Genomic DNA, 14,200 nt, shown 5'->3' with positions numbered 1-14,200 from the left:
AGGTATGAAACTTTCTGCAAGTGCTACAGCTGACTGGTACCTAGCTCTCTTCCAGTGAAGTGAGTCTCTGAAGGTGGAGCCTGAAGAAGTGGCTTTTTTCAGTCCTCTCCTGTAGGAGTCTGTGAACGTTGGAAGTCTGTTTCAGAGCATCTTAAATACTTTCTTCTGTCTACCTCCACTGCCCTGCAGCTATGTACAGCTTTCTGGCCCCTCCCATTTCATCTGTTCATGTCAGGTGTTTACAGGGTGAAATTTGAACAGGCTTCAGCCAAGAAAATTTGGGGGGAGCAGGGGAGACTTCACTCGCTTCTGTCCTGAAGGTGTGGGGGAGAGGGCTAGGAAGTGAGCAGAGTTTCCAGTAATTGTTGCCTATTGGATTGTAGCCCTCTCGGTGACTAACTCTGGCACTTTAGTAACATGGGAGCATTAGAGGTCCAGGACATGAAGGGGCTGTCCAAACAGGATGAGTGTATAATAGTTCAAGGAAGGTAACTGCCTGGCAGATGCCCCTAGCTGCAGTAGTCCTACTAATATATTTCCTGGAAGTTGTGGGGGGTGGTTCTGTGTCTGCAGTATTTCTTAATCTGGAGAATATTTTAGCCATTTCATCTGTTCAGCCTCTGAACCTCCTCTGTCTGGACACTGTTGTCCCTGGAGTATTTATTTTGTAGAATTGAGTACTGTTCTTCTTAGAAATGAGATCTCTAAGGGTGGAATGGACAGAAGTCTGCAAAATGGCTAAGTCAAATCCTGTTCCTCTGTTTACTCATAGTGGAAGAGGACATTCAGTAATGCTGAAAGACAGAGTACTTAAAATTTGACAAGAGGAGATGGGTTTTTTGCAAGATATATTATCAGTCTGTCAGACTCCAGTGTTGTGGAGGCCAGGTTCTTAATATGATTTTGAGAGGAAAATACTTCTATGTCCACAGTTATATTAAGCGTAGGTTTAAGAATAAATCTTAAATCTTCAGACATTCAGAGTATAGGTCAAGTATCAGTTGGCTGAGATAGTGATTTCCAGTCTTCTCTTTTGTGTTCTTTAATAGTTAGCAGGTTGATATAGCTGTTTGATCCCAAAGTGGAAGCGTTTCAACAATGGTGCAGCCTTTTTCAAAAGGACAACAGCTGTTGTTCTAGATCCTTGCAGATAAATTGTTTCTCCACAGGCAGGTTGTTCTGTAACTGCTCAGCACGTGGATTCTTGCGTCTTTCTGCAAAGTTCCTGACTGGGACAGAGATAAGATAAAAATGAAGTGGTAGATGGCTCATGTGTTTGCTCGTTTGGAAAAATGCCATAGAAGTTGGTGTCCAACGGGGAAAAAAAGAAAAAGCTCATCTTGTGTTTATTCTCATTTTCTTTGTAAAAGGAGCAACTGAGCCATCCTGTACCATCTAGAATTCTTTCACTGGGCCAAAGAGACAGCAGGATTTCTGTTTAATCAAGATTAGAAAAGCCTTGTTGATCTGACAGTTCACTTCAGAGCAATGGGAACACAAATTCTTGTAGGTGCAGCCTCTCTTGCCCCTCGGCTTTGTTACGCTTGTTGCTAGATGCCTGTTTCCCGGTCTGATTTGCTTTTTTGCAGAACAGCAGTGAGGGACCTTTTGCAGAGGGTGCAAAAATTTTGGAAGATGAAAGCACCAAAGCACTGGAGGGATGGAATGTGATTACAGATGTTGCCTATGCTGAATTTTCTTGGAGGGGGGAAGAGAGATCAGAGTTAGATCTCTGAACAGTCAGTGTGGATGTCCTGAGTTTCATCATGGGTGACTCTGCCTGTGTGCCATACTTCAGGCAAACCCCCCTCTTGTCTGTAGTATTAGCATGTGAGGTTCCCGTGTGGTTTTGGTGACCTGAGATGTTGCCAAACTGCTTTGGTTGGAATGTCAAGTACTATACTATTTGGGGAAAGTACGAGGATCCCTGTATTTACAGCAGACCTTTGGCTTCACTTGCTTTTTCCGGAAGACTTCCATAACAAAATTACTTTTTTTACTTCAGAAAGTGCCACTACACACAGACGAAAGCTTGACCTTTTTGTTCTGCCTGTAATCCTGTCTGAGCCCTCTTCCAGCTGGAGCTTCTGTCATTCCCGGGGCAAATTCTTCTCAGGCTTTCTGTGATGAGAAACATGTTTTGTTGAAGTTGGAACAAAGAATAGGACAGGCCAAACTCTGGTTTCTCTACCCCAGAGAGCCACCATGCTAAGACCCCTATCCTGCTACATAGGACCCTGGTCCACCCTGCTGCTGCTCCACCTTATCATAATGCTTTATTCTTTGTCCTGTAGTCTGTGAACTCCTCTCCCCACCGCCCCGATCACGAGGGGCAGATCTGGAAGAGAGAAGACACTTGTAGGTCCTTGCATTCTTTCTTGATTTAAATTTTGGAAGGATCCAGGATTTAGCCAAACTCCTTGCTGCACTCAGATATTGTTCTGTAAAAAACAGTGCAGAGAGGTCTCTGAATTCCCTCTCTATACTGAAGTATTTAAGTGAAAGTGAGACAAGGGTTTTATTTTGGGTTCAGCCCCTAAATTGTGTATCCTAAGGCAAGCCATCTGCTTTTTGCATACTTTGATTTGCTTGTTTTAAAACAGAGGTGATATTCCTTTAGTCTATCATTTTGTCTGTCCTGTGTAAGAAGTAGCAACAAACATACTAGGAAAGGAAAAGAGCACAAATGTTTGTGTCCATTGTTACTTTTGAGGAAGAATTATGAGAGGTTAGGGCAGACAAATCTCACTTGGCAGAGAACCTTAGCCTTAATTGAACCTGACTTCTTTATGAGTATTTGCAAGATGAATCTCTCCCTGTTGCCCAGAGAACGGAGCAGTAGCCTCTTAGGCAGCAGTAGCTATTGATGCTAGTCATTACCAGATAAGATCAGCAATAAAAGTTCAGTCTGCAGCAACTGATTCCACCATTATGTATTGGTGTACTTCGAAATTGAATTCAGCGTCCCATTGTGGTTTGGAAAGAAGCGTAGTTGTGGGCACAAGTAGGGTGAAACTGGTTCCCCAATTACCAGGCAGGGCCTAGTCCTATTTTTTTTTTTTTTCTTTTCTCCCAATAACAGTTCAGTCATTTGTTTTGAAATCCTTCACTCTAGTTTTTCTCCATTAATAGGGGCAGGGTACATCTTGTATGCTGAGAAACTCTGCTACATGGCACCTAAAATGATAAAATCTTAGTCAAGAACATGGGGCAAATACTTTTTTACTTTATTAAGGACGTAGGTCTGAAGTGGTTGGGAGATTAGAGTCTAAACCTGGTTGCAGTTAACACATACCCTACGCTTGTAAAGTTGGCTGCTGGTTGATGTTATCTAATTAGAGAAGTATATTAGTATTACTTAATTAGAACCAGATATGGCTTGTCCCTGGAGGGCCAGATTAAATCAGAGATGGGTGTAAATGACTGCCTTCTCTGGGGAGCGGTTCTGGCAGAATTTTTAGCACATGTGAAGCTGAGATGAGCAGAAAAGCTCAGTGCCCTGTGGCTATTTATTTGGTAGCCAGTCATTGCAAAACAATGTGCATCCAGCAAAAGCTTAGCAGCTAGCGTTCCTGTTGCCTGCTGAGATGGCAGACTGTCCTCAGTTGTTCTCTGCTGGCACACCCCAGGAAGTCCACGCTCTGCAGAACCTCTGTGAAACTCGGTGCTTCCCTCCCAGGCAGCCAGGGAGTGTGCAACTGTTCAGCTCTGGCTTTGGAGATGTTCGGAACGTTCTAATATGCACCTTGCTATAGTTTTACATTAATGGCCAAATCCTTAGTAAAGTCAAATAAAATTGTTGTCTACTGTAAATACTTATTGTAAATATATATGAAGTTATACAATAGGAATAGAGGGAGCAGGTGAGAAAGGCCTGAGAAACAAACCACTGATGCAATTCCTAGAACGGTATGTGATGTTTGCCTTTCCCTACTGGATCTTTTCTTCATATATCCAATACCCAAAGACACTGTCCCTGTGTTTCAGCTTTTTTGCATAAACATTTTCTTGGTAACTTTTTTCCTCCCCGTCTTCATTGAACCTAGTTAATAAAGAGTAGGCAATAAGAAACTTTTTGTAGCATGAGCAGCAGAGCTGGCCAAGAATTTTATTTTACTAATTTTTACTGCCTTTCCTTTCAAAAGTCATGAACACTTTTATTTGATTTGCAACCATTTATATCAAGATTGGAATCTGGCCAGTTTAATGCCTATAAGTAATATGATGAGCCCTTGCTGAAAAGGGCAAGGGAGAGCTAGTCTGGCCTGCAAGCAGTCAATCATCACAGCTGTTTATTGAAAACAACTCCTTGCTGGTATTGATTTCCCAAAACTACTGGTTCCCAGCATGGGAATAATTTTTAGTGGCATGATGGAGATGTATTGTATTTTGGGGTTTGTTTGGGGTTTTTTTGTTTTGTTTTTCTGAAATTGGTTGAATCAAGGCCTCAGGGATGCGTAAACAGAAATAAACCGTAGAATTGGGGAAACTGGCAAACAAACCCAATTCCCTGTGCCAGAGGATTATCTGTTCCCCAAAGGATCCACAAAGCAGCAATGCCTTCCACTTCTAATCCCACAGGCAAGCTCTCCGCAGTTCTCCAGAAAGAAAAACAAGCTTAATTTAGGTGGGTAAAATTTTTGTGAGATATAAGAGCTTTTTAAACAGAGTTGTAGAGACTATAAAAAGAACGATTTAGCTTCTTGTCTAGACTTTGCGTGCAAGCTGCATTATTGCAAAAATAAGGCTCCTTTACCAAGTTTTTGAGATGCTTTCTGCAGATAAAAAAAAAAAAAAGTGTGTGTTCCCTCTTAGAAGAAGGTTAGGTTTGGGACCTCCTGAAAAGGTCCTGTTAAAACAGTTTGTGGAGTTTTTGGTTTTGGATGTTTGGGGGCTTGGGGGATTTTTTTGTGTGTGTGTTTTGTTTTGGAGGGTTTTTTTGTTTTTTGTTTAGAAGATGGGAAAGAATCCTGTGCGCTTTCTCTTACTTCTGAGTTCTTGAAAACTTAATAAATTTTGAGTGACAGAAAATATTGTTGGAGACCTGCAGAGATGAGGGAGGACTGGAAAGCTCCAAGGGCCACGTAAAAGAGAATATTTCTAGTAAACATTAGACGTTATGCCTGGGGTTGATGGAGGAGAAAAGTTTGTCATTTGAGTGCTTTTCCTGCTGAAGACAGCTGTTATGTCAGGAGAACTGTTTTTCATTCCCAATCCATGTCTGGTTTCTGTTTAAATAGCCTTTAAAATATACAAGTGATTGGAGGGTATTTCTCTTAAATAATGTGTATGCCTTTTTTGCAATTCTAGCTCAGAAGTTTGCTGTGTTTTAGATAAACATATATTCATGTTACCTTTCACTTGTAGTAAAATTCAAAGACTTGAGATTTTTGTCCAAGATTCTTAGATCAGGGAGTTTGTCACTGTTTCCCATTGCGACGTAGTTCCTTCTCCACAAAACTTGGGGTGGGACAAACCCATACAAAACTATTGATGGAAATCAGTTTTACAGCTGACTAATCCTCATTTTGAAGGAAAAGGTCAGGATCTTATGTTCTGTTTTGTTGGGGAGGTTTAAGCATTTTGTTTATTGCATACAATATGAAATCAGATGGTAGGTATTAAACCGTGAAATTAGTGCGTTTGTTCAAAGCCTGTCAAAATCTCGTTGCTATGGCTTGGACAGTTCTGTTGCTGCTGCAGTCTCCCATTTTAATTGCCTACCTGCAGACAGGAGGACAGCTCTGTCTCCGAAGAGCTGCAGAAGTCTCCCGCTGTCTCCCTTGACTCCCGGTGTCTGTAGCCGTCTTTCATCCTTCTGTACTGACGCATCTAATTAAACAAGCAATGCAGATGGCTCCTGCTTTATTTAAAAGATTTATATACATATGACATTTAAGAGACTTAGCTTTGAAATATTTTAGTTGAGAGTTTCGCTTCAGCAAAAACGGTTCACAAGGAACTTACCTTTTCTGGCAGCTTCCTGGAAGGAGGAAAGTAGTTGCTGTCCAGGCCAAAATAGTGTGCCTTATATAAAAATTTCAAAGTCTCATAAAAATAACTTAAAGGTGGTAAATAGATACTGTTGAAGTGCATTAGAGATGTTACTTGTCAATCTAACAAAAATCATTCAGGGAATATTAGGAGAAAGGCAGAAATGTAAGGCCTGTGCACTGAATAACCAATATAAGCGGGAAACTACTGGATGTTTCTGATGAAATTTTCTTTCTAATTTTAAACAACTGGAAGCAGATTTCTGTGTATTCTTTTAATTTTGCAGATAAAAAGCAGTGCTTAAATATAACAAACCCTGTATAATGTTAAATGTGCCACGTATATGCACAGTAAGCATAGATTTAGACTTTTTTGTCTTCAGTATCAAAACATTTGCCTAATCTGTAACTCTGGCCTTACAAGAATGCAATACTGGAAGCCTCTGCCAGTCCATACCAGGCAGTATAGCTATGTACTCAGGCCATCCCTGAAAGATCGACTATATAGCTTGTGACCTGTCAAACCTATACCTAAAAACTTCCAGCAAAGGAGATTGCTCGGCCTTCCTTTACGGCCTGCTGCAGAGCCTATCTGCTCTGAGCGGAGGTGGTGGTAGTGGGTTTTGCTGGCTTCTAAACAAAAATTCTTTGATACAGATGGATCTGTTCTACCCTAGGGGATACGGGAGAACAACGGAGAATCTTCCTCGCCTTAATAGTAACCCTCATATCTTGAATTAGGAACAACTGCCACAACACCATCCAGTAAAGAAAGACTTAGGTAACTGTCTGCTGGGTCGGCCAGCAACACTGTTTCTGTCTTGGGAGATATTTTCCCACTTTCTCCTTTAATCCAAAAAGATTTTGTGGTTATCGTTTTCCAGATAGGAGGAGACTACATCCCCCTGATCCTAATCCATGATTCCTAGCAGCAACACTGTGTCTGAAACCCACTGGCAACTTTGCCTGGCTGGAATATTAGTCCCTCGGGGCTGCTTCTGTGTGTTGGATGCTTTTCTGTAAGGTTGTTTGTTCTGTCCCGTCTCCAGCACAATAACTAGAAAACAGCTTTGTCACTCCTTAAGAATGTTATAGGATTTAAGAAGATTGTGCCTGAGGACAAGGCCTCTTCAGAGCGGGGGGCAGCGCTTTAACCTTGGGAAGCTGGAAGGGGAGGGAAGCACGGAAGGGCACGATTTCTAAACACGTATTCTGAACGGGCTGACAGGGCTCCGTTCGGAAATGCTCTTTCAAGAGAAATGCAAGCTGCAGGCCCCCTCTTAGCAAAGAACTTGGACCCTAAGAGTTGGGGGTCTGGTGAAAGCATGTCCCAGGCAGCTGTGGGAGTAGTGATTTCTGGAGCTGTCAGTATACCTCCAGTGAGCAGAGAGTGCAAAGCTGAATCCAGCAGATGAGAGAAAGCAGAAATCCCACTTCTTAAGGAATAATTAAAAAAAAAAAAGTCAAGGTCAGAACTTAATTAATCTGCATGCAATTGAATTTCCTGTAGCCTGTAACACTGAATAGCACAATGATGTATTGATTACCGAGGTTTTATTACTCAGAAGTAAGTCAGTGAACGTTCAGCCATATTAATAAAGGCGACTTTGATCCATGAGCCTTGCTTTGGAGGGATTCTTGTACTTTTTAATGGTTGTTGTGCTTCTTGGTGTTTAGGTCCATTTCTGCTGAAACAGTGAATCTTTTTTTTCCTGTTTTTTGTAAGCACTCTTTTAATTCTCTATATCAGAACACTAAATGATTCACAGGGGATTTGGGGGATTTCCCAGTCACTGGCTTGTTTCTTTTTTGTAATTCGAGGATTTTGTGTTTGAATCTTCTGGTTTATACATAAAAACAGCTTTGTGTTTCTAGCACTTAATTGAAAATCAGTAAATATTTACTGTATCTTTGGAACCGCTTTCTAAAGGATAATGTTAGCACTGTGTAAAGAGGGATGCCTGCTCTGTCATCTTCTCATGCAAACCTTTATCCTGCTTTTCACATCTCCCACTTCATTCTCTCTGAAGTAACTGACAGGCAACAAGTTGTTCACAGGCTTCAAAGCCTCCTCAAAGTCCATCTCAGTGTGTATGGTGTGTACGTGTGAGCATGATAGCTTGCGTGAATGAATTAGGAGGCAGATGTGAAGAGGTGCTTCACTATTTAAAAAAAAGTGGGCAAGTCAATACTGATGAAAAACTATTTTCTGCTCTATTGTGTGACAATTCCCCTTCTTATTTATCCAAAGTGATGTGTAATCAGTTTACCGTTTTATATTTAGAAGAGCTAACATGGCAAGATGAACTTCTGATGTAGACTCTTAAGCATCTTCTCAAAGCATCTCTGGCATATTTGCATGCAGGACTTGGCAAGATTGATTAACAGGTCCACCAAATTACCTAGCTTAATCTCTGCACACTGTGTGGACTAGATTATTTAATACAAGAGAGTTACTTTATGGTGGATAATGGCATTACAATGCTATATCTACTGTCATATATTCTTTTAAATCAAGGTATTATCTTCTCTTCCCTCCCCCCCCCTTCCCCTTTCTTTCTCTAAATCTAACAGCACACTGCTTTGGTTAAGTATGGAACATTTCTTTCTACATTGGACAGCCAAGAAAGTACAAAAAAAAAAAAAGAGTAATTGAGTGCACCAGAGAGCATCAGCAAAAGAGGGGTGCTAATTGTTAAAGAATAAAAGATAATGGCCAATTTGTCAGGAACCATTGAGAAGAAAGATAAGTTGGAAGTAATTAACTGTCTGACATGCTGGAAGTGATGTGTCTGCCAGTGGCTCTTTAAATCATCAAGATATGAAAAATGACAACCATTTATCACTTTTATAAGGCACTACTGTCTAGCTGCTGTTTGGGAAGTGTGGAGGTAATAAGTTCTTTGACTCTCTTGCTAAAAACAGCACAGATTTATTCCAAGTGCTTCCCGGTTTTGGGTGCCTGTCTTTCGCAAGTGTGATTGTGGTGTCGTCTTAGCCTTTGCTCAGGCTTTGCCCTTTCTGATCACTGTGCTAAATCTCATCTGAATACTTTAATGGCAGCAAAGTGGAAAAAAAAAAAAAAACGGTGGCCAGGGAATTAGAAGAAGCAAAAGATCAGAAGAACCCTTTCCAGCAGAGTTGTTGGTGATTCTTTAGGAAGGGAATATCCTTTCCTCTGTAGCTATGCTTCCACTGACGCTGATTTAGTAACACCTATGCCTTGAGCACCAACAGTTCATATGCCCTTTCTCCTAAGAAATAAATGCACCACAACTGTGCATTTCTGGGATATTCTTTTGCTTGTCGTGTGAGTAGAGCGCTGAAGTGAATTGCCGTCCTACGCAAGTGCTTCCAAAAGGGAATCTGAATACTGGAGGAAAGGCATCATATCACAATTTTTTGCAGCGATTCCTACTGGATCAGTAGTCAGAAAATGCCCTGCAATTCAGTTTTGTTTCCAGCATGCAATGTTAGTGGTCCAGTTCTTTATTGACATTGGATCCAGGAAACTAGTTACAATGGTAAGCTAAAGCTGAAAAAAGATTTTTCACTTAGGTGTGTTTTCTGCTAATACACATTGAGTAAATTCTTGTTCACACAAGAAATCCCAGAAGTCTCGAGCACAGCCTCAGGTTCTGCTGCATGATCTTTTGTCTCTTGTTTCTCTGTTTTTACATATTTCATGTGCTTTTTATCAATTGTTGAAAAATTAATCTAAAATATCAAGTTATTGTAAAACTTTGAACATGGTCAGAAATTCTGCAAGTGGCTGTAATGAGCACAGCGCATGTGCCGAGGAGACTTGCACATTTTACCTGCAATATTTTTCACACTCTGGCCTAGTGAAAAGTGCCTTACATTGTAAGGTAGTTTGCATGGTTTGGTAGATCAGGAATCACTTTGGCTTCTACTTTTATTTAGAAAGAAAAGCAGAGATCAGCCAGCAAGTACTTCTCCAGAAGCAGAATTGAAAAAGAGTAAGGGGGAAAGGCCGCAATGAATGAAACTTGTCAAGGACATACCTGGTGGAGAGAAATTGGGAGAATTTCACCTCACAAACTATTGGCAACTATTTTTCTCCCTGTGCAGGCTGCTCTTTAGAATTGGTAGTGATATACACTTGCTGTTTTGCGTAACAAGTCTTGAGAATACGTGCAGAGACTATATGTGCACCTATTGTCTTGCAAACGTGTAGCCATTGTGTCTCTTCCATAGTCTAATCATTCACTTCAAAGCTTTAAAGATCAATATTTATAACTGATACAGCTTGGTATCATTAAGTAGAAGTTCATACTTCATAACCGTGTTAAATGGTCTTTCTCTTCCCACCTCTTCAGCATTAACAATAAACTGCAACAGCCGGAAGCAGCTGCGGGGGTACTGGAATATGCCATGAAGCACTTTGGGGAGCTGGTGAGTCTCTTCTCCGTGGCTCTTGGTTTCCTCCTGTGGGTGTGCATCTTGCACTCCTATTTTTGTTCTCCGCTCTAAAATATGAAGTTAATTTCTCTTCATGCATTATTCTAAGCATCTGTGAAATTTTGCTGTGCTTATGCCCTGTGGAAGTAACTGCTGTGTTCCGTGTAGAGAGAGAGATCTCAGTGCGGGTGAAGTGATAATCTAGGGGTTTGTCGGTGTATCTGATTGTTGTAGTGTAAGTGGGTGACCAATAATACCACATGACATACAGGCCAGAAGATCAATGGCCCCATGGCCTTAGCTCTGACTGTACACAGTATCTAAAGGAGGAAGCCCTTTTTCAAGTTTGAAAGGGCAGATCAAGGTAAATAATGTGAACCATACAGTTTTCCCAGGGGCAGTGTGAATTAAGGAAATCTGAGGTAATGTTGCACTGGATAGCTCCTCGAAGTGGTAGCTCTCAAGTGTTTAACAATAGAAACTTTTTCATTATTTTTTATATATTTTTTAGAACTATAACACTAGAAAAAAGGTCCCTTTGGGGATAAAAATTGACTTCAGAACATCTTTGCAGCATCTTGCGATTCCTGGGGTGGATTGAGCAGAGCTCCATGTTACCTAATTCTAATCTCGCTCTTTGACAGTAATGTAGTTCTAAATGCAGAGTTTGCCAGAATAAGCAGTGAAAAGAAATTAAGAGGACCTGTGAGCACTACATTCAGGAATCTACTTGAAATATTATGACTGAGCTGAGAACTTAAAGGACTGGTATATAAATGTCACCAGTGGAAGACTGTGACGTGCAGAACATGGTTTATACTGACCCTGCCCACAGGGCTGGGAAAAGAATCTGTTTTGCAGCATATGTCAAGACAAGAGCTGCCAAGGACTGAGCAGAAGAAACATTGGCAGAGATCAGTATGGAAAAAATATCAAAGATCCAAAGCATTTTATTTCTTGAAAATTAGAAATAAAATCTAGAAATGGGAGGCTGAAGAAAGGTTTGTGCAGCTGGTGAGGATCATCATTTGGCTTATTTTTTGAGCCTTTGCTACCAACCACAGTCTTTTCCTGTGAGGGTCATGATTAGACCCCAACATCATATACTTTTGCTGTATTGAAAAATGGCCTAGCGGTAGCCAGATACACTCTGTGCTGTTTAGTCTTTTTCATTTAGTTCCTTCATTCCTGAACACAGGGCTGCTGTTCTTGTTTAAATGCAAGCCTGTGCAATAATGGCAAGTGGAGTATTTTATAGATTTACTGTGCTTTCTCTCCCCCCCATCCCAGCCCCAACCCAAAACAAAAAAAAGACAAACTTGATACAGCCCAGCTGTCTTTCAGTGGCAGTGAATAGGGAGATGATAAGGAATTCATCCCTCTGGTGAACCTGAATTCCTTTCTGTGCAAGTCGAACAATACTCAGGATTCATGTTTTCACACTAGCTTGAAGTCTTTCTCTGTATTACAGAAGTCTGTGAGGATATTTAGAATAAACACAGGCACTGGATGTTCCAGGAAAAGCTGCAATAGTTGCTATAGAATGGTGAATATTAATCCTGCTCTTCCTTCTGATTTTTCTCTATCCCTCAGGAAATTCAAGCTACTTGGTATGAAAAGCTCCATGAATGGGAAGATGCTCTGGTGGCCTATGACAAGAAGATGGACACAAACAAGGATGATCCTGAGCTGATGCTGGGACGGATGCGTTGCTTGGAAGCACTTGGTGAATGGTAAGAAAGGAATAGCCAAAGATCAAGAAAAGGCCAGTTATATCAAGCAGTCTGTGCCATATCAAGGTCATCTGCTGCCTCCTCCTGTCTTTCTGTTTTATAGGTTTTCCTCTTGTTTCAGAAATTCAGCAAGTTACTCTACTTTAAAAATGGTGCCTAACTCTTCTCTGGATGCTGTCATCCAGGTGAAATTTTTTTACCTGAATTACTATTTACTTCTGCTAACCTAACATTAGAGGATTTCCAGTGCTTTCTCACTATATTCATCAAAGTCAGCATTGGAAATAAGATCTCTAGGCTTTTTGGGAAAGGGCCATCTGATAAGAAGTATCTGAAATGGGATCTGTAGCCTTATGATCAGATCAATCCCATTTGTGATGGAGGAAGAAATTATAGATGGAGAAGATCTCTCGGGAAACATGAGCTGGGCAGTACTTGTCAAAAGCAAGCATTAGAAAACAGGACCACAATGAGCTCCTTTTATCTCCATGATTAAACTATGAGAAATTTCTGCGTTTAGTCATCATTGGACCTGTGCTTATCAAGAATGCACAGTCTTTTGCACAACTGTTAGCAAAACTGCCTGCTTCCCAGTAATCATCTGGGTAAGGTTATGCCAAATAATCTGCTCTCATTTTAAAACCCTTTCACCAACTCTTTCAGACATCTGAAATTCTTTCATTACTGTTCTTTGTTAGCATCCATTAAGTGTTGCCTTTGTGGACATTTGGTATTTCAAACCCTGTGTTAAATCTGTGCTATCAAAATATAACTGGTTAGAGTCAGTTTTCATGAGAGGAAGAGCTGGTAATAACTTATAACTTGCTAGTTAACTAGGAGCTTCTGTTTTTCTCCTTGCACGCCTCGATTCAAAGAGGATAATTGGAGAGGACATGTCGTGGGGGCTGTAGCGTACGGTTGTACCCAGGGGCATAAGTGATTTGGTTCAGACCCCGCCTTTCTGCTGAGCTTTCCGTTTCACTAGAGCTCTCTGCTGATGTGTCCTGACATGAACCCACGGGATGACACCCAGGAAGGAGACACCTCTCCACAAAGTTCGTCTTACTGCTCGAGTTGCTGGAGAAACAGAGCTGTTTGAAAAAACTAAATGCTGACAGCATTTTTCTACCTCCTTTTTGTTTTAGGTTGGGCAGGAGGAGGGGGCAGGCTGGGCTTATTTTTTTAGTAAGAAATGTAGAATCTCTTACTAGGCAGTTTCTCAATCTTTTTTTCTAAGAAGTAGGTAGTTCCCACCAGGGATTTATGGAATTTCTCCCTCCTGCAGGACAAGTATTTGTGTAAATTATCCTCTCTGAACCATCTGCTTCATCACATTTTAGTGACAAATATATTACAAAAGGATTCTGTTCCTCTGTTGGGGCTAGATATTATGTATCTGTTGACAGTGTAGTGATGAGGACTATCCCAATGCTTTGGCTTGCAGTCGATCTTTTTCTGACATAAAAGAGGGAATTTCTGTGTCCGGATAATGCCTGTTCTTATAGGAAAAAGAAAAAAGTGCTACTCTCTCTTTCTAATGTCTTTTGGCCTGTATGTTGTACAAACCGCCTTGCTCGAATTTTTGTTTTCCTTCCCTTCTGATGGGGCTTTCTCTGGCATTCTCACCCTTTTTCACTGTTCTTTTTTTCCAGAAGGATCTGAAAGACAGTGAGGTGTGTCAAAAAATTGAGCCTAAAATTTGAAGACCTTAATGCAAAATCTGTGCCACAGGAGGTGACTGGAAGTGTTCAGAAAGAACCTGAATTTTCTGTTTTCCCTGCAACATTTGAAAAAATTAAATCTTTAAAAAAGCAGGGAACACTTTCATGCCTTCTGTGATGTTACCTGTATATTATGTATGGCAGAGAGATTCCAGAACCTGCCTGAGAGTCTAAAATTAAATGTAGTATTCAGATATGACTAGTGAAGTAAATATGTTTATGATATTTACAGTGATGTCTTAAAAGGGAAATTAAACATCAGTTTGGTTTAGAAGACTGTGCAGAGCTGTAATGCAGGAATTAATGTGATTATGGCAAAAAATAGACACAA

General features: G+C 40.7%; 1 protein-coding gene across 4 annotated transcripts in view; it reads left to right on the top strand.

Moving 5' to 3' along the window:
• The window catches only part of MTOR (mechanistic target of rapamycin kinase), a 69,279-nt gene that overhangs the window by 28,242 nt on the left and 26,837 nt on the right, over positions 1-14,200 (top strand). For all 4 annotated transcript variants that reach the window (XM_067311218.1, XM_067311217.1, XM_067311216.1 and 1 more), the window contains 2 exons: positions 10,334-10,409; positions 12,009-12,148. In XM_067311218.1, the coding sequence (XP_067167319.1) occupies positions 10,334-10,409; positions 12,009-12,148 (216 nt within the window). The remainder of the gene's footprint in view (positions 1-10,333; positions 10,410-12,008; positions 12,149-14,200) is intronic.

The sequence above is a fragment of the Apteryx mantelli genome, chromosome 26 (assembly GCF_036417845.1).
Source record: "Apteryx mantelli isolate bAptMan1 chromosome 26, bAptMan1.hap1, whole genome shotgun sequence".
In the NCBI taxonomy this organism is placed as follows: domain Eukaryota; kingdom Metazoa; phylum Chordata; class Aves; order Apterygiformes; family Apterygidae; genus Apteryx; species Apteryx mantelli.
Note: the sequence above shows the minus strand (reverse complement) of the source record. Positions and strands in the feature narration are given on the sequence as shown.